Source organism: Mastomys coucha, unplaced genomic scaffold, assembly GCF_008632895.1.
Source record: "Mastomys coucha isolate ucsf_1 unplaced genomic scaffold, UCSF_Mcou_1 pScaffold9, whole genome shotgun sequence".
NCBI classification, from domain to species: Eukaryota; Metazoa; Chordata; class Mammalia; order Rodentia; family Muridae; genus Mastomys; species Mastomys coucha.
This window is the reverse complement of record NW_022196915.1, coordinates 66,104,966-66,130,656: the sequence shown is the minus strand read 5'-3', so window position 1 is coordinate 66,130,656 and position 25,691 is coordinate 66,104,966. Positions and strand designations below refer to the sequence as shown.

General features: G+C 41.2%; 1 protein-coding gene across 1 annotated transcript in view; it reads right to left on the bottom strand.

Moving 5' to 3' along the window:
* Window positions 1-8,931: 8,931 nt before the first annotated feature.
* The window catches only part of Sugt1 (SGT1 homolog, MIS12 kinetochore complex assembly cochaperone), a 40,551-nt gene continuing 23,791 nt past the window's right edge, over window positions 8,932-25,691 (bottom strand). Inside the window, exons 11-13 of the mRNA XM_031361040.1 lie at window positions 16,847-16,937; window positions 13,504-13,685; window positions 8,932-9,057 (exon numbers count right to left, since the gene is read on the bottom strand). Coding sequence (XP_031216900.1) covers window positions 8,956-9,057; window positions 13,504-13,685; window positions 16,847-16,937 — 375 coding nt within the window. The 3' untranslated portion in view covers window positions 8,932-8,955. The remainder of the gene's footprint in view (window positions 9,058-13,503; window positions 13,686-16,846; window positions 16,938-25,691) is intronic.

Here is a 25,691-nt window from a genome sequence, read left to right as displayed (position 1 = left end):
AAAAAAAAAAAGTCACCTTGCAAGCTGGGCCATGCCTTTGAACCAGCACTCAGAAGGCAGAAGCAGACAAATTTCTAAATTTGAGGCCAGTCTGATCTACAGAGCAAGTTCTAGGAAAGCCAGGCTATACAGAGGAACCCTATCTTGGTTACCTTGCAGGAAGAAAGTACTAGAATAAAGAACAATGCCTGACACGGTAAATTAGACACCTGGAGGGATTTAGGAAGTCTTCACACTCTACTGTGTTCTCCGTAAGTGGCCTCGGAGCAAGCAGCACCATGGCTTTACGTGTCCAGTGTCTAGTACAGATCTAACGATCAGGCAGTGACTGTCCCGGAAGCAGGCCTGGTAGAGCCGCCTGACAGGGATGACTGGAGAGGGGTAGCATGCTTACTTATGACAGGAAAGCCCTCAGGAACAAGCATGGTTCTCAGAAACTGCAATATTAGATCAGGAGGACACTGAAATATTTGTGATTTTGACATTAGTTTGAATCTTACAGTGTGTGTGTGTGGAGGGGAAGAGACCCAACTTCCCTGAAATTTTTATCCAAACAAAATTCTGAGATAACAGAAGGGTCTTAATGCCAACACTCTCCCCTTTTGAACAAGCCTTGTAACTGTGTGTTTGCCAATTAAAATCCGTAAACACAGAATTTTTAAAGCCTGGCTATTAAATGCTTCCACTTAGTGGGATGAAGAGGATCGGACCAGCACCCAGAGAAAGAACACACGTGTAATGATGTCACGCTGTTCTCAGGCAGAAGCTACAGCCTGTATGTAGTTCAGTTTTTCAAGCTTAATCTTTAAAGTGGTTTGCTTTTTTTTTAACCAAGCAAAACACGGGCTGTACGGTTCTCTCCATGCTCGCACACCCATGGTGCCCAGAAACTTGACGCTGAATCCTAGAAACAAGATCAAAGAGATATAGATAGTCAGGATTCAAAACTGAGGATAGAAGCAAAGGCCTTCTTGAACTCCAACTTGGAAGGCTTCACATAAGCAAGAGCTAGCCCACAAAGTGAGAGGTGGGCATTCCAGGCAGAGCGGGTAGGCTGGGGAAGGGGAAAGAGGCGTGGCATTGCTGGGACAGATCGGAAATGGAGAACTTCAGTAGGAAATATCAAGATAGACAGACAGACGTCATACCTTATATGACGTCAACACAGATGCATTGAGTGGTTGGTTTCTGTATAAGCTGGCTATATTGATCAGAAGTGGGAACCAGTCAGACTCTACGTTAAGGAGGTGGCTGGCTAGACTTTCATGTTATGTGAAGCACCTGGGTGGAGGGCACTCCAGAGGTCAAAGGGCAGCCAAGAAAGGAGCACAGGTCATAACAGAAAGCTAGAGGTCTCCTGCAAGATGCTTTAACATTCTCTTGGATGGAAGATGGACCCAGATGGACACAGAAATGGAATGCTTACTTTTTACAGATGAGGGATCACTGTTATAAAAAGTCACTGAATACAAAGGACAGCAACAGTTTTAAAAACAAGTATTTGTTGGTTAAGCTCAAGGCTGGATGACAGGGGACCCAAATGTTCTCTCAGGGAAAGTCTAAGATTACTTTTGGAGAGAGAGGAGTCAAGGGGGGGAAAGAAAGAACATTTGTTTAAGGCAGAAAAGACACAGAAAAAAGCAAAAGATTCCCATGACTTTGTACTAATCCTCTATTGTGTCAAAGCAGGCCAATTCCAAACTGCAAATAGAGCTGATTTTTGCAATATTGAATTTTGGCTGAACCCTATTGGTGTGTTCAGACAGACACTTGTATTGATAACGATGACTTAATATTTTAGACACTTGTTTCTCAGCGGTGGTGTAAACTACTACTTGTAGAACTTTGGAGGGTGGTTTTCAAGGTCCTAGTGTGACCTGGGTTAATTCAGTCTTAGATGTGGTAGGCCAATGGGCATAAACATACTGCTAAGTTTCGATTATGTATCAGTGTCGTCATATAACTTACATCACTGACGTAACATTCATTGCAGCCAGTCTTAAAACTTGTGGGCCTCATCCCTACATTTCTTCTACCACCCCAAACAATTCTAACATTGAAGAGATACAATTATTCAATCCACTCAACCATTTATTTTACATCAGATTTTATTACAGTGAAATACAATCTCCATTTTACAAAACACAGATGCATTGAGTGGTTGGTTTCTGTATAAGCTGGCTATATTGATCAGTTAAAAAATGTGCACTTCATAGAAATGGCCATACTCATGAAGTTAACTGATTTATCAGGGGGTAGGAAGAAATGGACAAAAGCCTACATGCATTGCTAGCCTTGATAGTACATCATAAACATGAAGATGCAAATATAAGCAATAACTAACCTTAGCAAAAAACATTTTGCATGCATAAAGTGTTCTGGTTATGAAGGAAAGCTGAAGTCCTCTTAAAGGGTATTTGTGTGTGTGCATGTATATACATATATACGCAGGCTCATATTCTACATGAATATTCCAGTGTATTTCATTTTGAAAAAAAGATCTATTATTAGAATCAATTTTTCAAAACAAGTTGGTTTTATCTAAATGGAGTTATTACGAAAGGCTTTATTTAAACTGTTTATAGTCAAAAGTATTTAATTCAGTTTTTAGATATTTAATATGATATATACATATGTATATATAAATATAGATTTCTGCATGTATAATCTAAGCTTAGTAAATAGTTAACACTATTTTCCAAGACATGTATGTCACTGGACCTTTTTCAATCTTAGTTGTTTTTACATAAAAATATGAGCGTCATCCCCTGGCATGGTATGCATGTTACCACCAGAAACATAAACGTTACTAGTAGGTTGGGAACAATATACCTACACTATGCCAAAGTAAGTCACTATTGAAAATGTCAAATAATAAACTGAGAGTGGTGGTAAACACTTTAATCCCAGCACTGGAGGCAGAGGCAGACAGATCTCTGTAAGTTCAGGGCCAACCTGGTCTACATGGAGTTCCAGGATACCCAAGGCTACAATGAAAGGCCCTATCTCAAACAACAAATTTAGGAGCTGGAGACATGGCTCAGCAGTGAAGAGCACTGTTGCCCTTGCAGAGGATCCAGGTAAGTCTCCAGCACCCACATGGCACTACACTTTCAAGGGGGACTTGACACTGTCTGCAGGTTTCCATGGCACCAGGCATGCACATATATATTATATATATATATATATATATATAATATATATGTGTATATATACACATATATATATATATTTTATACATACACATATATGTATAGCAGATATTCATACACATAAAATCTTTAAAATAGTCATTAAGAACAATTTAAGTGGTTCTACCCCAATTGTCACCAATTCACTAAAACCAATGTTCTTTCCTATTTCTGCTCAGTCATGATTCATAACTGGTTTGGAACCCCAAAAAGCTGAACCCCTTTTTCTACCCGCCTCTGTAAATAGCTATAGACCTTTGAAAAGCAAGGAGACTGGAAGCAATACCTGTATGTACCTTTTAACTGACCTGTGTGCAAATTTACATGCAATTACTTTGCTTTTTTGAAACATGACTATTGTGGCTTCCTATCCTGCACTCCACGTTGTGGATTATTTGATAGCTAAGAATTCTATTTTCAAAGGCCTATATCCTTAGCTAGCCCACACTATTACCTATCTTTTTATAATGATTTTGTCATAGAGTGAGTGACAAAGACTTGGAACAATCAGTCAAGCAGGGCATAATGTTCCTAATGTAACCACAAAATCATATTCCAAAAACCAGGAATGGTGCAATGCCTGTAAATCAGAGCACTGGGAGGCTGAGGCGGGAGGACTGCTACAAGTTTGAGGCCAGCCTGTCCTAGAGATACCCTATCTCAAAAAACAACACAACACACACACACAAAAGTCCTGTTGACTTTATCCTAAGATCCCCAAGATTCAAAATAACCACTGAGCAACAATCCTGTCTTACAACAGAAACCCCTGTTAATATTACTGGGAATTTAACACAAAGCCTTTAACACATTAGGGCAAGTGCTTTACCAATAACCAATATCCCCAGCCCTGTGGTTTTTTTTTTTTAATGTAAATGAGTGCTCCCCACATGTATGTACGTATGCTGTTTTCATGCCTGGTGCCCAGGGAGGCCAGAAGAAGGCATGTGAGCCCCTGGAACTGGAGTTACAGGTGGTTGATAACTGCCATGGAGACACTGGGAATTGAGCATGAGTCCTCTGCAAGAGCAGGAAGTGCTCTTAACTCCGTGAGCCATCTTTCCAGCCCCCAGCCATGTCATTTAATTTCTATTAACAGGAACAAGCTTTCCCTGGCAGTACCTTTTCACTCTTTTCTAAAATGATCAGGAGGCTCTGAGGGTGACTCATGTAGCCTCAATGTCCTACCTGTACCCTAAGGGCTCTACACACCACTCTCAAGGTCACCTGCTTCCATAGCAATAGTCAGTAAAATTACAGACGACTCGAAAGCCCCAAACCCAGTGGTTCAAATTCTCAGGAGAGAAGCCAGCATCTACATTTAAAAATTGAAACAAACCCCCTAAGCTTTCCAGATGAACTCTAGCCGAAACATTATGCAAAGCACCTTTCCTAATGTTATAATTCCAGTTGCCTGATGTTCTAAGAAACAGTCATGCCACTAGACAGCGATATGGGCTAAGATTTAAGAACCATTAGGAAGAACCAGCCATGAACACTGGGCGGCAGGAGGAGGGGCATCTTGGACTAGACGGTATCTGAGAAACATTCCAGCTCTAGGAAAATCCATTTTCCTTTTGGCTCCTCATCTTGACAGGCAGGGAATGCAAATGTACGGTTAAGGGAATGAGAGATTTCAAAACTACCTTTAGTCTTAGCAGATGGGCCATAAGAATGTGCTCTGCTGATCTGGTTTTAACAAGACCATGAAATGTAAACTCCTATGCCACTCTTATCCTCATGGCCCTGTTCACAAGCAGTCATTCTGTGTAATCCAACCTCATCTCCGTATTTATTCTGCTACAATTGTACTTACACTGCAAAACAACTGCTTGGATAAACAAAAATTACAATAATATGATATTGTCATTTGGTCTGTAAGAAAGAGCAGAAATAAGTAACCCGATTCAGAGTTTCCTGAAAATATATCATAACACAAATTAATTCACATCTATACAATCAGGGTATTCCCAGTAAAGTAAAATTAAACTATAATTCCTACCAGATACACAAGTTCCAATTGTTACTCCACTCCTGTCATGTGTTAACATTTACTGTCATTCCCAACACTTTTTTGTACTGGTATTTGGGCAGGTGGGCGTGCATGTGTGTGTATATGTGTGTGCCCGCATGCATGCTTGTGCACATGTAATACAGAATCTATGATGTTGTACCAAAGGTGGGGCCTGGGCTGAGGCCGATGGCTCTCTCTCCCTGGTGTTGAGGCATGCTGGCAGGGTGCACGTCAGTTAAAAAGGAGGCAATGTATAAATGAGGTATTTTATTGTAGGAAGGAGAAAATAAGCTGGTCAAGTAAAAAGAAGAAAAGGAGAGGAAGGAGAGAGAAAAGAGAAAGGAAAGGAAGAAAGCAAGAGAAGAACAAAGAGCAAGAAAGAGAGGAGAGAGCAAGAGAATAAGAGAGCAAGACAGAGAGAGAGGGAGGAGGGGGCAAACTGCCCCTTTTATTGCATGAGGCGTGGCATGTGTGGCTGTGCTGTGGTCAGACGATCAGGGATAGGGTCCAGCTAGAATGCTGGGAGCTTGGGGCACTGTCTGCCTGATAGAGCACACATCTCCTTTGGGGACAGCTGTGATGGGTTGTGACTGAAACAGGAACCAAAGACTCAGGAGTTATGGCCAAGTTCCTTCCGCCTCCTGCAAGCAGAAACTGCCCACAGGGGCTCCAGGGCTCAAAGCCAAATACTTGACTGTGCCTAAGTTACCTGAGCAGACCACTGCCCCACACTGCCCTATACTATGAGCCTCATTTCCTGGATTTGTTCCAGTGCACATGGCAAATACTTCAGGCAATCCAGCTCTAGGGCATGCCATGTTAGCTTTGAACTCCTAGATCCTAAGGCAGGGGGGTTGCCTCAAGTTCAAGGATAGCTTAGACTCTATTAGCAGGCTAGCCTGCACTACATAGCAAGATCCTACCTGAGAGAGAAGAAGGAGAAAGACCCATCTCAGACTAGCAGCAAGCATTCTACTAAGCTCTACCTCCAGCATCAAACCTGTTCACCTTTGCCAGTGTTCTCGGTGTATAAATCAAATCAGGTCCTCTGCCAATTTATCTTGCCTGTCTTTGTGTCACATGCTAAATCATTTGTGTGCTGCCTGCCCCCTGTAGCATACTCAGTCCAACACTGCTTCACTGCAAACATATTTTCTAGTTTATCATTTTAGACTGATGTATTTTAGAAGGATTTAGAGCAAAGGTATTCTCCAAATAACCCAAGGCTTATCAGAAAATTCAGAACACCCTAGCACTTTATTCCCTAAGCTCGGAGAGAGAAAAGAGGGGGAGGAGGGAGTTAGCGTACATCAGAGGTGGGAACACCAGCCTGGGGAGGTAGAAGCAGGGAGGACTGGACCCAAGGTAAACCCTGATGACAGGACATTTGAGGGTAATTTAAGACACTGAAAGCAGTGAAACTTGAGAAATAAACTGGAAGTCTAAAGGTAGGGGTGGGGTGCGCTGGGAGGGGAGGGTGGTGAGGGGGTAGTGGTGGTGGGGAGGGGTGAGACACCAGTGAGAGACTCTTATTTAGAATTCCATGGAAACTTATAAGCTTCCATTATCTGAGACAGGAAAACAAGCAGTCCTCTGGAATGGGTACTTTTTGAGCAAGACTGGCCCATTTCTCAAAACTCCTTTGCCAGATAAATCAAATGTACTTAGGCACATTTTATAATGCTTTTAGTCATACATTAGGAAGTCCATTTACTCCAGCAAAAACCTGAATCTCGACACTGTGAAGCAAGTGTAGCTAATGGATAAGATCTCTATATAATGCAGCTTTAAAAATAGATGCAAAAATATCAAATATAAAAACTCTTAAGAGTTTAATAGTAAAAATATGATTTATTTATATTCACAATTTTTAAATTCTAAGACTCTAGATGTTATTTACTAAAGGAATTGTGATCTAACAGGCTTACAGCTGGGGCTGGAGAGATAGCTCAGGCATGAAGAGCACTTGTTGCTCTTGCAGAGGATCTGGCTTGGTTATGAGCACCCCCATGGAGGAGGCTCACAGTGTCTGCAACTCCAGGGGATCCTACAGCCTCTTCTGGCCTCTGTGGCACTGGGTGTGTACACAATACTGTACATACAGTCATGCAGACACACATACACACATACACATAAAATAAGGCTATCTCTTGGGGGGGGGAGACTTAACTGTTGAAAATTATAGAGTGACTGCAAATGTTTGTACAGTGCTGGAGGTGTGTCTCGGCTTTCCTGCCTCTGTAGCCTCCCTTCCCCTTAGGATCAACGACACTGAGAAAATTTAACATCTAGTCCACAACCCACTTCTTGTTTCCCAAAGGAAAGAATTCCTGAACTTCACTCTAGCAAGAAGTCAACTTTGCCTTTCCCTTTAGTGCTCCGGAACGAGAACAAGGATAGTAGCCTACAGCTTCACACGGGCAAAAGGTCAGTTAGAACTTCAGCATGGGCAACACCAACGAGAAGATGAAGCCAAACGTGGCGGTGTGAACCTGTACTGTCAGTTACCCAGCACTTGCCAGTCACTGGAAGGTGAATTCAGAGCCAGCCTCTCCTAACCTCCAGTGTGCTTTCACAAGCTGTGAGCAAAGGGTCTGGGCCCAGCTCTCTGTAGGTATGAACTCTCCTAATGTGTCAATATGGAAGGGCTAAAGGAAAGGAACTAAATCCCTACACTTTCTACAGCTGAAACGCATTCCAACATATTTCTCCTTCATTTCACCATCAGCTCTGAGGGCACAAGGGAGTGTCTTGGCACAAAAATATCAGTAACACCTACTAGAGTGTAGACCCACCACTAGGCTATAGAAAGGCTGATAAAATGGTGTCAAGTCTGCAAGCTGCCAGTGGTATGTGCATTATTACAGACCGCAAAGAATTCATCATGAAAACTATTCTGTAGTCCAGCATTCAGCCATTCCTAAGTTTTCCTGAATGTTAACCTTCTTTCTGCTATACTATAACTCTGAGATTAAGGGCATCTTTCCATTTTTGTTATGCTAGAAGTATCTACAGATCTGGGGCACAAAATATTAAATACATACATATTAATTTACTCTCCAAGTAGCTAAAAAGCAAAGTACTAAAACCACAGCAACAATGGCAAAGGAGCCCCGGCGCACTCTAGGCCTTCACTTCAGATTACTGACTGACAGTTACATCTGTGTGCTCTGAAACTCGAGAATCTATGCTTTATTTGAGAGTTTAGAAGGCAGAACCAAAATCGTGCTGCAGTTACAAATACTTCTCATAAAAACTAAATGAGGGAATTCTCTGCAGCAATTTCTCAAAGTTCCCAGTAAAAACTTAAGAGAAAGGTAAATAAACCAGCCTTCATAGAAAAATTTACACCTCTCATTCAAAAGCAGCTCTTACAACACTGAAGCTGAAAAGTTCATACCCACAAAAGTTGCCAGGTCTAATAAATTATTGACAGAACACTGCATCAAAAAGAAGGCAATTACCCAAGATGTCATTAAAGATTTCTCCACTTCATAACTAGACAGAGCAGATCTATCTAGGAGCAACTGACGTTTCATTCAGTTTCAGGATGTGTGAAATCCTTAAGGACAGAAATGATAAGATGTGATTGTCACTCTTTAGAATATTTGCAGGAAAATCATTTCTAAAGCACAGAGAGGCAAGAAGGTTTAATCTTTCAAAAGATACTGTTCAAAACTCAAGAATGTGATAAAGCACACAATGGGCACTCTCGAACAAACGCAATACAGTGATAGCAAATTGATTTATTTAGTACTGTTTCCATTCCATATCATCAGGAGGGTTGATTTCAACTTTCCTTTTACCTACATCAGACCAGTTGGTACTCAAGACTGTACCACCAGACTCCATCTGCAATTAAAAGGAAAAAAAAAGTTCATTCCTGTACTGTATATCAAAATACAGTATTTTTGGATCAAACATACCACCCCAAACATAGGCTACTAAAAATAATTCAATATAAATTCAACATTTTTATTTAATCTTGGGCATTCCAGAGAGGTTAGCAAGTTTGAAGATAGCTGACAAAAGACAGTTCTAGAGTAATTAGGTGGGTGCATCATGTACACTACCATAGTAAGGACCATGTATTCTGCTATTAGTAGATGCAACATGTGGAAAATTGACCTACAAATGAAAATAAAATTCCTCCCCCCCAATGATATGATTTTATTTTGCTGAAGACAGTAAAATACCAGTTAAATAGAACTTACTTAAGGACCTACACTTAATGTTTCCTCTTTGCCAAGCATATTCTAGTGTACTCTGAATTTTTATTTAATTAAGGCACATACAACAGAGGTACATAAAGTCAACAATATGTGACCTCATTATCTACTTATAATGCAGTGACTATAAAACCTACCAACCAACAATCCTAGTATGGGCGTGGAGCCCAACAGTGCATTAAAATGATTTGGACAATAATGAGTTGTACCAAACGATACTGATGTCATAAGATTATGACATACAGCTTAAGATTTCTGGCTGCCTAGAGATATTGTAGCCATTGATAATATTTATAATACAGCACATAACTCAAGAGTCTATGGGGATGCTGGTATAATCAAACTCACTGACCTGCTAGCCATATAAAAGAATAGCTCAGACAACTACAATACAGCCCATAATATGTGACAACAAACATTATTAGTTTCAGCTAGATTTTTTTTTACCAGAATTTTAGAATACACTTCTCCACTTATTAAAAAAATAAAAGTCTACTGTAAAAGAATATTCTGTGTTACACTTGCAACCTCAGACGTCTTGTATTTACCAAAACGCTTGATAACATGGGAGGGCCGTGTCAAGCTGTAGGTACAGGTCAGCACAAAGCCCAAGCCTTGCCATGTGCAAACCCTGGATTCAGACCTCAGCAACACGCACCACAGAGGCCACTCAAGTGACTGACCTATACTATACAGATTTGTATAAACATACTCAATGGTGCTACCTAGTAATGAAAATCATCCAACAACAGATTTCTCAGAACATGGCCAATTGTTAAGCAATACTTAACTGTATTATTAAAAACTTGGAAGGAAGAGACAGCTCTGCTGTTAAAGGCTAGAGTTTGCACTTCTAAAGTGTCGGCCGCCTTACCCGTCCAGTGGAAGTAAGGAGGCAAACCCCGAGCTCTTCCCCATGCAGTTTTATTAGGATCCTTGTAATCTTGCTTGTTACATCTTACTTATTTCTACTTACATTTTATTAGTTACATCTTGCTTCTTACATCTTACTTATTACTATTTCTACTCACTCCTATTCCTATTCTTAGTTCTATTCCTACATCTTACTTCTATCCTTACATACTTACTCCTATCTATCATACTTACTCTTCTATATCCCATACTTACTCTTCTATCCCATTACCAGCCCTAATTCTACATACTTACTATCTCTACATACTTACTCTTCTAAATCTACATCTTACCTCTAACCCATCACCAGCCCTAATTCTACATACTTACTCCTATCTCCACATACTTACTCTCTCCAGTCTCTCTCCAGCCCCCAGCTCTTGTGGGTTAAATATTTTCCCTGGTCCCAATCAGCATCAGCTACGTGGCAAAGCATAATAGGCTGCGGGAATTCATGCCAGCTTGCATCACAAACTAGAGGCACTCAGCTTCTCCAACTAAGGGCTTGATTATCAATGCTCTCTGCTGTGACCGGAGACCAGGTGTTCAAAATATATGTATATAGGGTGGCAGCTGCAGCTCCCCACACTAAAGATATAGAACTTCCATGCATTTATTGTGATAAAAATTCATGGACATGCAGCAGAGTTGAATGTGAATTCCTGAAGCCTACAATCTTTTAACTAGCTGCATTCTGACAAACACAGCAAGTTATTTACCCTTTTGAACTGGAACCTCAAGTTAACCAATGCCTTCTGCAAACTCCCCTGAATTCCTCTGCATGGGGTGCTACTCTCCCTCCAGTTTTTAGACCTTTACTTACCTTTCAGCACCTCTTGGTGGGCTCTGACTTATTTTTAGATTACAGTTAGTGTATGCCCATGTACATACGTACATGTATGTTGAGTCACCCATACAACCCATACAGTGGTTATCTTCTATGAGACCACTATTCCTCTACCCGGCACCTCTGCAGTGTAAGGACTGCCTCCTTTCCTTTTCTTCATTGCTTCTGAGACAGGGTCTTGCTATTTAGCCCGGACTGACCTTGAACTCACAACTCTCCTGTCTCAGCATCCCAAGTGCTAGATTACCACAACACCCACTTAAAGAGTTTGCCTCCGTAAGTCTAATTCTCATTATTGACTAGAACCAAAGAGCTCTTTAAAGGCACAGACTATATTTTATCAACATAAATATTGTTTGGTATCGACAGAAGGTCCAGGCATACCCCATTCTTCATATACAATGCTATCCTGCAGATGCTACAAACCTCTTATATAAAATGGTCATAATTTGTATATAACCTAGGCACACCTTTCCACTAGGCTACAGATCATCTCTAGAGTACCCATAATAGCCAATGCTATGTAAATATCAGGTTGCTGTCATATAGTGTTATTTGTGGAATGACAACAAAGTCTGCATAATAGGTACTCAATACAAATACAACACTTTCAAATCACAAGTCAGTTGGACTCACAGCTGTAGAACCCATGCAAAGAAACCGGATGTACCTTCACTGTAGTCCTAATCATGGTGGCCTGGCGCATAGCAGGCTTCCAATAATATGACTGAATGAAATGTGACAAGTCTGTAAAATAAGCTACGCCTAAGAGGACTCTCGGTGATCAAACTCACAGGAGTGATTTTAGTTGGTAATCTGGTCACATTCACTGATGACAACTTTCCCTTCTCTCTTTATAGAAGGTAGAAAACTGCAATTTAGCATTTCCTCATTACTTCAGTTAGGCTGAAGGACAATAAAGGGTAGTCTGTTTTGTCTTCCCACAGAGACAGAAGCAAGCTGCGTTTAAGGTCACTATTACCACACAGATGGCTTGCTTTATGGATAGATATCACTCAGTTAACTATCAATTTTCTATATGAAAATGGATGTGGATTTTGTATCACATTTTTGACCTGACATACAGCTATTCTCTCCAGCACACATTTTTAAAGTCAATACTAAAGATGAGTTTCTTGCCTGGAAAGATTTGAGTAGACAATATTTTTCCTGGTAAACTTAATGATTTCAAGAAAAATAATTGCTGGGTAGAGTGGCACACAGGAGCTTGGGCGATGGAGGCAGGAGGACCAAGAGCTCAAGGCCACCCACAGCGCCAGAGCAAATTCAAAGCCAGCCTGAACTAGAGAGGAGCTAAATTCCCAGCACCCACTTGCAGCTAGCAACTGCCAGAAATTCCCGCTTCTCATCTCTACAGGCATGCACAAACATACATGCATGCAGGCAGGCAAAACTAGCATACAGATAACATTTCTTAGGGTAAATAAACAATTTACATAGTTTTACAGTAGTGTTAACAAAAAAACCTCAGAACTGGAGACCTGATTCTGGTGATCTTTAGGCTACACTAGCAAAATTTTCTTAATTAAGAAATTAAGCCATTGAATACTAGATATTTTCAACTAGCCCAATACTCGTCTGGAAATTCCCTTCTATGTCCTTCATTTTAAAGAAGAAAACACCTATGTATGATCCTGGAAGACAGAACAGTGGGAGCTCATTGGGCTGCTGTGACAAACTGAACTAAACAGTAAATTCCCATCGATGCCCCAATCTTAATATTTCTTAACCATCCAACTCCTAATGCCCATGAGTTAGAATAAGCCACTTGTTTCTCATCTCGTTTTTCCAACCACTACTCTCAGTCTGGAAGAACTAGAAGAAATCAATGCTCAGCCAAAGTGTACTGGGCACTCTCCTGGCTACCTGGGTCACACACTGCAGTCTCAAACTCACTATTTATTCTTACTTTAAATGTCTAAAATTCACTCATAGTTAAAAAACATTTAAGATATCTGAAAGTGGGCTGGCGAGATGGCTCAGCAGGTAAGAGCACTGACTGCTCTTCCAAAGGTCCTGAGTTCAAATACCAGCAACCACATGGTGGCTCACAACCACCCGTAATGAGATCTGACGCCCTCTTCTGGTACGTCTAATGACAGCTACAGCGTATTACATTGGAGCGGGCGGGGCTGGAGCGAGCAAGGCCGTCCTGAGTTCAATTCCCAGCAGCCACATGATGGCTCACGGCCATCTGTACAGCTATAGTGTATTCATACACATAAAATAAATAAATAACTCTTTAAAAATAATAATAATAAAAGATATCTGAAAACTTGGTATTCTTACAAATGACTTGTTCATGGCACGCTTCACTTCATCAGAACCATCTGAGTAAATCTGCTGGAATAACTTGTTTAAAGCTGCGTCACCCTCCAGCTTCTCGTTCTTTTCTTCTTCTTTGATTTCGCCAACCAATTTATCCCAGTTCCTGGTATAATGAGATGAGGATGGGTACATGTTCTTTACATCTGCAAAGGGAGAAGACAAGCGGTGACTGATTAATAGCATGTTTGGTCGTGCCAGGAACTATGTCAATGCTGTGACCACGGTCTCCAGCGCATCTCCGCAAGTAGTTCAGGTGACGGAATTTTAACTGTGCATTAAGTGACTCTCTGCAAACTGAGGAGGTTAGCATGCTGCAAGATCTAGGATTTCTCTGAGCAAAAGATTCAATGAAGCGTATGTTTTTGATGCAATATACAAAGCTAGACTGAAAATACTCCATACTAATCACAGGGGAAGCTGGGTTAAGCAGACAAAACTTCTTATATGGAATGAAATCACTCGAGAAGCTGAAGTAAGAATATTGTAATTAGACACCAGGATGAGCTACATGGTTAAGTTCAGATTTTACTAAATGAGAACTGTCTCAAAAAAAAAAAAAAAAAGTAACAGAAAAGAAAGAAAAATAGATGGATGGAAAAGAGAGGAAAATTAAAGTTAAAAGACAGCTGGAGAGATGGGCAGCGGCCACACAACCTGAGTTCTATTCCCAGAATCCATGAAAAGTCAGGAGAGAATTACATTTCTGTCCTCTGACTTCCAGTACACAATGTTTAAGAAGCAAAAGTTTGAAAAGGGCAGAATAGGGCCAGAAGACAAGGCTCAGTGGTTAAGAGGACTTCACTTGCATAGAATCTGGGTTCTGCTTCCAGCACCCACAGGGCAGCTCACAATAATCATTCAAAACTCGGTTTCAAAGCCCTCACTTCTGCGATCCAGGATACCAGGCACACATATGGAACACAGGCATACCTGCAAGCAAAGCACTCACACACATCAAATAAGTAAATTGTTAAAAAAGGCAGTAACAAATAATTATAAAATACCAGTCTGCACACACACACATACAGGCGTTTTAGGATGTTCCATGAGAAGATGGGGATGTTGGTCAATGGCGGAATGAATGCCTCTCATATACGAGGTTCTTATATCAATTCTAGATACTACCAAAAAGCTTACCTAATTTTAAAATTTCTAAAACTTTCTAAAAAAAGACTTTATTTGTGCCTGAATGTTTTATATATATATGCATCCTGTACATGCAAGTGCCCTGAGCCAGAAGAAGGTGTGAGATTCCCTGGAAATGAAATAACGGGGTTGTAAGCTGCCTGATATGAATGCTAGGTACCAAATCTGGGTCTTAAATGAGAACAGCGAGTGGGCTAAACCACTGAACCATCTCTCTAGTCAATCTCTCAAGATTTTAACATTGGAAGTGTAGGTTTTCTATGAGATACTTAGGTATCTTTCAAAGTGGAAACATCTGCCATATAGTGAGTTAATGCTCCATCTCCTACACACACACACACACACACACAACATAACTCCATAGGACTGGAGAGATGTCTCAGTGTTTGAGAGCAGGACCTCTAAGCCATCTCACCAGCCCTTCATGTGTCTTTTTAACCTATAAATAAACCAACTTTTTCTTTATCCATTCTTCATCAAAATAAACCCCAATAAGCCCTGGTGCAGTTTTATCCAGAGTATACATATTGCTTTAAACATTCTAAATGTCACTTCTCTCTACTGGAGGCACTATCTTTGTACATTTTACTGGTAGCCAAGGAAAACAAAAAACATAAGACATTGTTAAGGAGCTGGGAACATGGATTTAATTAATTCTAATGCTGACTCCCAGGAAGAATGGGAATGAAGTTTTAATCTCTACTCTACAGATAAGAAAGCGGCCTAGATAGGTTAAGTGCCTTGCTCTTATCTACAGTTTCCAGCTTGCAATACACAGGATCTGACAAGCATATTAATTCTTCGAGAAACACAACAGGACAGGACAGGAAGTGCATCTTGAATTTCTAAAAGATTCAGTTTAGAAAAACACACTCTCACACACACACGCACACACACACACACACACACGCACACGCACACAGGTACACACACCCTTGATATTTAATCTCAGAACAACTTGAATCACTGGAGATGGTAGGTGAACTACTGAGAGTAATCTAAGTCGCTGCTCACTCACTTTATCCACAACTGTGACTGCAGAGACCATCTCCACTGATGGAGTCCCACAGGACACAGCAACAGTTACCAGAACCACACCCACTCTGCCCTGAATTTTAGTACTCCACAAAGCTACCAGGTGATCTGAACAAGTAACACCTGGGCTGCCTATTATTATACGAGCACTGTATTATACAGCTGTTCACTATGTAAACCTCAGCTCCAAACCTCTGAGAGTCAGTCCCAAGGGATGGCCATAAAATATTTACCCTTTGAAGTATCAACTGGAAATCATCTTTGCTATCTCTCCTGGTTTTGCTAACTTTGCTACAAACTAGTTAAAATTCTATCACTGCATAAAGAAACACATATTTTTGCAACTTTTATACATACATGAAATTAATTCTGACACACATATATATAAAACTCACTTTCTAAAAACTGTCACAAGCACATGTGTTTTCTACTATATAAGGGGTAAAAATCTGAAAGTAGCTGAGACACAATATTGGCTTGTTTCAGCCATCAAATCAGAGTGTTAAACAACAAAAAGAAATTTCTCCCTATTCAGTAATGAGGCAATTACACTAAGATACAATCTTAGGTTGCAGTTCTAAGAAGGTCCTGCAGGTTAATTATTCCACTAGTAAAAAGATGCTTATCTGCTGATTACACATGCGCAGAATGGACTTCAGCACATACAGGGCTATACAATCAACTCTAGTTGTTTCTTCGTCTAGGCACTCCTTTACTGATCTGTGTTCATCTCTATATTAGTAAGAAATAGTCCAAATGCTCTACTCTGTGAAGTCGTGAAATTCTAGGAAATCAGAGATGAGAAATCAGTTGGAGAACCAGAGAGGAATAAAGAAGGAACACAAAGGGTACATCAGCGATGCAAACTGTCTCAGCACAGGAGAGAGTGACACCCCAGCCAGCACAGACATTTGCTGACTCGAGTCATAACACAGTGGACAATCCCACATCTTCTGGGCCTGGCCACCACATGTCTGTGTTCAAATGCTGGACATCAGAATGACTTTATTATACTCAAAGTATCTTTTCTTCATAAATGATGAAGTAGGGAAAGTGCTCATTACTTTTTGATTTCAACGACACAATGAATGTGACGTGAACTTCAGGAGGCCACAATACAAACCTGCTGTGAACTGTTTTGGTGTGGGCTCATTTCCTTGTCCTTCTAGCTTCTCCCATCTCACTGCCTCTGGCTTTTTCATTTTAATTTCAATCTGAAGGAAACAGCAAATAAAATCCATTACTCAACATAAGATACATAAAACAGCAAAAATGCAATTTTCATAGCTAATCAAAATTTTATAAGAATTAAGTGTCTTTGACAGTTTGCCTAAATTATACAAAGTTAAATCTGAAGAATTATAAAAGTTATTTTGTTTCTACTCTTAAATTTTTACCCTTCAAAAACAATACACATCATATATGCTACAATTAACCTCTAGATAGGTTAAAAGATAGGTCTAGAAATTCAGGCCAATGAGAGGGCCCAGAGGGTAAAGGCTAAGCCTTCTAACCCATGGAACCCACGAGAAGGACGAGAGGGGTGTCTTCTGACTCCCACATGCATGTGTGTACATGTGCTTGCTCTCTCCAAACACACACACACACACACACACACACACACACACACACACAAACATATATTCTACATTATGGATCATTTTTAAAAAATATTTAATTTGATTTGATTACACTGTAGCTATCTTCAGACACACCAGAGAAGGCCATCAGATCCCATTACAGAAGGTTGTGATCCACCATGTGGTTGCTGGGAATTGAACTCAGGACTTCTAGAAGAACAGTCAGTGCTCTTAACCACTGAGCCATCTCTCCAGCCCCTACAAAAGTGTTTTTAAACAGAAACGATCCTGCCACTCAAGGCATATTTGACAAGAGTAATAGACAGTGATCTTTGACCCAAAGTTGGTAAATGGAAGGGGGACTAAAGATGCCCCATGAGAAGAGACGAGGAGACTCTAACAGCCCTGCAGCAGATTCATATGGAGCAGACATGAGCAACGCCACTGAGACACCTGCTCTCAACCACACTCCCGAGCGTGCACTGTACCTGCTCCAGGGGAGCTACCCCACTGTGGAACAATGGCGCTATATGAAAACTAACGCTGACAGTAACCACCTATTAAACACATCGTTTCAAGTTGAGATTCCATTTGCTGAAATGCTTGGGACAAAAAATATTTCAGATTTTAGATTTTATTTTTAAAGGATTTTTTGCTTTTAAATAATATGTCTTGGGATTAGAGCAAAAGCTAAAAGAAATTCATTTATGTTTTAGATAGTAATAAGACATCCAGCTTGCAGATCATTTTATACAATATACAATATTTACGGTATGTACATTTAAAATTTTTGCTTTTGTTTTTTAGGTGTGTGAGAGTGCAAGTGTGTGTGTGTGTGTGTGTGTGTGCAGTGCCCACAGAGGATAGATAAAGGAGCCTAGTACCCTGGAGCTGTAGTTATAAGCATTGTGAACAGCTAGGCACGAGTGCTGGGGACCAAACCCAGGCACAGAGGTTAAGAGCAACTAACCAAGGCTGGGCCCTAGTATTCACCCCTTATGCCTGACATGATGACTGCTGTGACTCCTCCTGGGGAGACAGACAAACATCTACTCACCTCAAATGGGGCATTGCTAGACCAAAGGACTGCAAATAAGCCTAGCTCTACTAATGACTCCCATCAAGTTTGTGGACATACTCTTACGAAAAAGATCCTTGTTTCACCTGAAGAACATTACACTAGCACTCACACTTACTGAAAGCTACTGTAATCTGGGCATTTGTGCACTCTGAACAAAGAGGCCTTTGTCTCTTAGCATGAGCTGACCTAACTTGAAGTTATACTTACTCCATTCACTAAGACAGTAGCATGCATGCCATAAACCATTTAAGGCAACTTCATAAAAGTTCAAAAGATAGGGAGAAATGTGAATTCCTTTTTATTTTTCGTTTTCAACTCATATGTACTCTTAAAATTTAAATTTAAGTCTTGAGGACTCTGGTAGATTACCTGCCCAGTTTCAGAAATGTTTTCATTATAACCATTAATAAGTAAAGCTATTTTTATTTAAGTAAAACTTCCTTAAAAGTTCGAGAAGATGGCCAAGTTGGTAAAGTGCACACCCAACAGGCCTAAGAACCTGAGTTCAGATTCTCAGTACCCATGTACAAAGCTGGGCACGGAAGCATGTGCTCGTGACCCCAGAGCTAAGGAGATGGAGGTGGAGGTGGGGTGTGCACAGGGAATCATTGAGGTTTGATGGCCAACTAATCTAGTCAATCAATGAGCTCCAGGTTCAGTGAAAGACCGTGTCTCAAAAAGTGAAATGAGGCCAGGCAGTGGTGATGCACGCCTTTAATCCCAACACTTGGGAGGCAGAGGCGGGTGGATTTCTGAGTTCAAGGTCAGCCTGGTCTACATAATGAGTTCCAGGACAGCCAGAGCTACACAGAGAAACCCTGTCTCGAAAAACCAAAAAAAGGGAAAAAAAGAAAAAAAGAAAAGAAAAAGAAAGAAAAAAGTGACTCAGCAGTTCTCAGTATTATAATACCACCAACCCAACCCTGAGGACTCTGTGTAAGAGGATTAATTTATTTTTCTCAGAGGTCAATTGCTCCAGCACTACTCCTGAGCAATCATGGCATCCATTGCCTTCTCTGAGCAGGAGCCATAGACTAGGGTAGAAGGGTCATGGCAGTTCTTCACAATGAAGCCTTCAGAGCTTTCTAAGCAGTCAATTTTATCAAATTCCTTTGCTCTTAGAGCAGTATCCCAGGACCCTGCGAGCAGACTCACAGTCTACCTTTATTCAACCATGTGCAGGTCAGAGGGCAATTTCCAGGCCCTCCTAGTTTGCCCCACCTCTTCTAACTGCTCATTCTAATATTGACTACAGGTTGAGACTGAGTCAAGACAGTGTATCCTATGCAAGGCCAACCATATTCTGCCCTCCCACTGTATGTCTGACCACCATAATCCTATCTCATACGACTCTTCTTGAAGACCACAATAACAGTCCAATGTACAGCACACATACTGGAAACGAGCTGGTTACTCAGTGGAATGTATGCTAAGATGTCAACAGTGACTGCGGTATGTGTTCTATTTGCAAGATCTGGCTGCTTAGATGGAAGTGTGCTAAAATGTCAGCAGTAGATGCAGGGATTACCTTCTTAATGCCTTTGTGTACTCCTCCACCTTTGCTATGCTGTGCATGTATTTTTTTATAGCCTGAATAAAAATCTGAATTAGGAGGGTAAGTAGCACTGACTGAGCACTGTGTGCTTAGTGCTGTACATATGCCAGCTTACTTAACAGAACCATGAAAGATGTCTACATTTTATTTATTTGCATGTGTGGGTGTACCTGCGTGTGTGTGCACTCCTGTACAAAGATATCAGATGTCATCCTCAATCATTCTCTACCTCCTATCATGAGATGGAGTCTCTTACTGAACATAGAGAACAACATCTTAGCCAATCTGACAAGCAGCCTTGCTCTAAGGATCCCCTACGTTCATCTCCTGTATGCTGAGAATCATGGGCAGCTACCACACCCACCTGATTTTATGTAGGTTCTAGAGATCTGGGTCCTCAGTGTAGCAAGCTCTTTACCCAATGAATCCCATCTTCCTAGCACTACTGTATATAACACTGCCTCTGCCTCCCTCTGCTGTTTGAAAAAGGAAATGATCAAAGATTGCACTATTTCCCTAAAGAAGCATAATTACAAAAAAAAAAAATTCATTTTGTTTTTGTAAAACACAGCAGTTTATGGTTACACATGCAAAGTATGTTGATCCCAGGGTCAGAACACGGCTCCTTCTATCTGTAGGTCTCTCAACCCTGTATCCAGCTGTGCAACTGAATCCAGGAAGCACAAAAGCTCCGACAACAGTGATGTACAAGCACCACAAGTTAATTCAAAAACCAAATGTGTAACGAGCCTACAGCGTTTGGGCAGCCCTGGCCAATACTGCGCGCTGTACAGCATCTCTGCAGCCTTGGCCCTGAACACCCAACACGCATACTCTGCCCTGTGCATGCTCGCATTGCTGAGAGCATGCGAACATGCTGTAGCATTAACTGAATACTGCCAGAACCTTAGCTGAGATTCAACACTAGTGGGTGTTATAAGCTGCAGTAACTGCTGCACACACATTTGGTGATCTTAAAAAAACAAAACCAAACCAAACCAAAAGCATGGCTTAATGACAGAAAACTAAGGCTTTACTATACCTCCTTAGCATAGAAGTATCAAACTATTCTATCCTGGGATTGTATTGTTAAGTTGCTAACTTGCATTTCATAAAAATAAATAAATCATTCAATGAATTCTGGCTTGGGATTAGGACAGAATTTCCAACACTTTCTGAAATGGGCCTAAAAGTACTTGTTATTTTCTACTATGTATTTATGTGAAGCAGCATCCTAAGAACTGATGGTTACAAAAACAAAGGTCAAACAACTCTTAAAGAAAAATCTACCTGATGCTCTACTCGCCAAGTAACAACCAAGTTTAATTCTTCGTGCAAATGCCACAGACCGCCTACCTTAACTTTTCTTTCATTTTTAGTTAAGTGGGAAGGTTCTACATATAACCAAAGAATTGTTTAAAATTTTTGAGTTATATTATATATCTATATATGCCCAGGGTCACATAAAATTTTCTCAAACAAAATGGTTTTAAAAGCCCTGTTTTAGACACACCCTTTAGAATCTTAAGTTCTATTCAGAACAAAGAAAAACCTAAGAAGCACTACTCTTAGCTGGCAGTCAGAATTCAAGTAAGTATCGTGGGCCACCACAAACAACTAACAGAGATCCCCCTGCCTGAGGGTTGGGACAGGCATGTGCCACATGCAGTGACCAATTATTTACTATGGTGTAAACTTTGAGAAACCATTTAAACCCATGAGGCTGTTTTCTTCCTCGAGCTTTTAATCCCAGGACTCAGGAGTTGGAGGCAAGCCAATTTCTGTGAGTTTGAGACCAGCCTGTTCTGTGGAGGGAGTTGTGGACAGCCAGCTCTACACAGAGAAACCCTGTCTCAAAAAAAACAAACAAAAACCAAAACATTTACTCTATCAACTCCAATTCAGGTTCTCCCACAAGTATCCCTGAGCACTATATATATATAGGGAGAGAACTACCAAAGTTAGCAAATAAAAATAGTGTGAGTATATTTATGCTAAAAATTTACTCACTTGCCAGGTATGGTGACACATACCTTTAATCCCAGCACTCAGGAGGCAGAGGCAGGAGGATCTCTGAGTTAGAGGCAAGCCTGGTCTACAGAGCTAGTCCAGGACAGCCAGGACTTGTTACACAAGAGAAACCATGTCTTTAAAAAACCTAAAATAAAATAGTAAATTCATAACCTGAAATACAAACTGCATTTATGTGTCAAACATTATGTGAAATACAAGTTCTTAAGTCACTCATCATCTCTTCACAGAAATCAATTCTTATTAAATTACTTCAAATGGGCATGCAAGTAGGAATCTCTTCGGCTGGGAATATACCTAAGTGGTAAGCTTGCACCAGGTCCCAGGTTCAATACCTAGCAACAGGAGGCAGGAAGTGATGTGGGTAGAGGTTTGCAGACAGACAATAACAAGGACAATATCTGATTTTCGGCATTCAAAAGGCCGAGGCAGGAGAATGAAACACCTAACAAAAAACAACACCTGCTTCTCTTATATCTCCCAAGTTTTGGGATTGACTGCTCAAAATTCTATTATTAAATAAAGTTAACTCTATGTGGCTAGAGCAACAACTGAAAATGGCCAATCCCTTGTGGTGGTTTAAATATGCTTGGCCCAGGGGGTAGCACCATTAGGAGGTATGGCCTTGTTGAAGAACGTGTCACTGTGGGGTTGGGCTTTGAGAGACCTTTCCTCCTAGTTGCTTGGTAATCAGTCTTCTCCTGTTTGTCTTTGGAATAAGATGTAGAACTCTCAGCTCCTCACATCTGCCTGGACCCTGCCATGCTCCCACCTTGATGATCATGGAATGAACCTCTGACCTGTAAGCTAGCCCCAATTAAATGTTGTCCTTTATAAGACTTGCCTTGGTCATGGTCCCTGCTCACAGCAGTAAAATCCTAAGAAGTTGGTACCAGGGACTGGGGTATTGCTGTGATAGGCCTGACCATGTTTTTGTTTGGAAGAATGTGAATTTTGGGACCTTGGATTTGGAAAGCCATGGAATGATTTTAGTCGGGCTTGATGGGCCAACCTAGTAGGAATCTGGAAGTCGGTGCTGCTGAGGGTGATGTGAACTGTGGAGGCCTACTGGCTCGAGGGGTTTCAGAAGAGAAGAATGGCAGTGTGTGACCTAGACACTGCTCTGGAGATATTATGAAGAATGTGGCTGCTTTCTGTCATTGTCCAAAAGTCTGCCTGAGCTAAGGTGAAGAGATTTAGATTAATTGCTTTGACAAAGGAAGTCTCAAAACAGTCTGGTATAGATTCTGCTGTGTGGTTACAAAGTTCACTCTTAGGAAGAGCCTTTTGATGAATAGGAGCAAGCTTTGAAAGGAAAAGTACAAAATGCATGGTTAAAAGAATAAAAGGGTATTGTGGAATTGGTCTACTGCCACTAGTACTATGTTAATCGGGTCCCCAAAACTGCACGAGAATCCACACGTCCACATGTAGAACCCTGTCCCCAGCTGGTTTTGACTGGTAAATAAAGTTGCAGGTGGCTAATGGCTGGGCAGGGAGACAGAGAGGGGACTTTTAGGATTCCCAGGCAAGAGACTCAGGAAGGAGAGGGACAGGTGCCATGCTGGAGGAGGAGAGGAGACATCATACCTGAGAGAGGAAGAACAGAGAGACAGCTAGCATGTCAGAGCTGGGGAAGAACGGGCCTCAGGGGCTCCCAACTGGGTCCAGGACAACAAAGATGGAAATAGATTTTAGTAAGTAATAAGTCAGGAGTATGGGGGGGGGAGGGGTTGTTAGCCACGTGGAGGTCTGGAAGAGGCCCACCCATTGAGCTGTTAAAGGCAAATTAAAATATAAGGCTGGTGTGTGGGGGTGTGTGTATGTGTGTGTGCACATGTATGCGTGTGTGTGTGTGTGTGTGTGTGTGTGTGTGTGCGCGCGTGTGTGTCTTTCATTCAAAAACCCAGAACATTGGGGTGGGAAGCAAGGAGTGTCACTGCTACTCAGGGTTGATTTGAGTAGGATTAATTAGGTATTACTACAATGGGACACCAAGAAGCAGAATGGAGCTGTCTTGTGTTCAAGGAGATAAACAATTTTTTTTAAAAGAGTGGTGACTTTGGGGCAAGATCGTACTCAAGCTAAGGCTTGGCACTGTGAGAGACAGGGAAGGCTACTGGTGAACATGCAGCCTCAGTTGCAGTTGATGGTCTAGGCCAGAAGGGGTCATGCAGAGGAGGTGAGGCTTGGTACCATGAAAGGAGCCTATGAGAGGCTATTGGTAAAGCCTGCTTTCAGCAGAAGACCCCAACGAATTAGAGATATCAGTACCATGGGATGATTACCAAGAACAGCAGCAGCAATGGAGTAGAGTCAACAAGAGCCTAGAGTGCTACAGAGGGTAGAGCTGGAGAAGTGACTCAAGCCTTTTGGGGAAGCCCAGAAAATCATGTGTGGATTTCAGAAACTAAAACAAGAAGCTGTGCAGACCCGAAGATGTTAAAGATGCCAGAGCTATGGGCTACCTGCTGAGGAAAGCTGCAAACAGGGAGTGGAACCAGCACAGGAGAAAGGAGTTGGGGATCTGAAGGGTGCTTTGGTATCAGACATGCAGATGCAGAGTCTGGAGTTTGCCCAGCTGGTTTTCTGTCTGGTTTTCTTGCTTTGGTCTAGTATTTCCTCACTATAATGTTTTCAAATGGTAATATATATCCTGTGATGTTGGAGGTATGTGATCTGCTTTTTGCTTTTTTGCTTTTGATTTTATAAGGGATTATAGTTAACTGTTTGGATGAATCCCAGGAGATACTTTGAACTTTTAACACTGTTGAGACTGTTATAGATTATGAGAACTTTTGAAGGACTAAATATATTTTGCATTATACTATGGCTAGGTGTGGCCCCCAAAGACTCATGTGTTTGAATAAACCTATATGGAGGCCAGGGAGTGGAATGTGGTGGTTTGAATATGCTTGGCCCAGGAAGTGGCGCTATTAAGAAGTGTGGCCTTGTATGTCACTGTGGGGGTAGCCTTGAGAGACCCTCCTTCTAGCTGTCTGGCACCTCCTGTACCATACCTGCCTTGAAGGAGCCATGATCCTACCTTGATGATAATGGACTGAGCCTCAGAATCTGTAAGCCTGCCCAATTAAATGTTGTCCTTTATCAGAGTTGCCTTGGTCATGGTGTCTGTTCACAGCAACGGAAACCCTAACTTGTCAGACACCCCTCTTCTCACTCTGCATCATCCCACATAGCACTGTGTCATGTAGCTGCCTCATAATTGGCCAGCTTTGTTCCTGACAAGCCATACATTTTCTTAAAGGGCAATCGTTAAGTCAATGCAAACTCTACTTCTAAGCTTTGTTCTCCTACTCCAGCAGAGGAAGGTCATGATCCGAATTCCAGGAACCGTGAAGATTATACTGTAAAATGCCCACCTGAACAATTCCTTTCTCATTTACTGATTTATGAGAAGCTATTTCACAGTTTTACAATTATATAGTTTTACATAAAGATCTCAAGAGGCATTTAATCTATATCTTTCATTTTGGTTGTGCAAGTCACGTGCTTTATTTACACAGTATTTTCTTTTCTTTTCTCTTTTTTTTTTTTTTTGAGGGAGGGTCTCAGTTTATCCCATGCTGACCTGAAAATCACTCTGTAGCCCAGGCTTGCCTCAAACTCACAGCAATTCTCTTACTCTAACCTTCTGGATACTGTGATTACAGGTAGGCGTCACCATACTCTAAAGTTTTTATTTTTAATTTTTCTATAT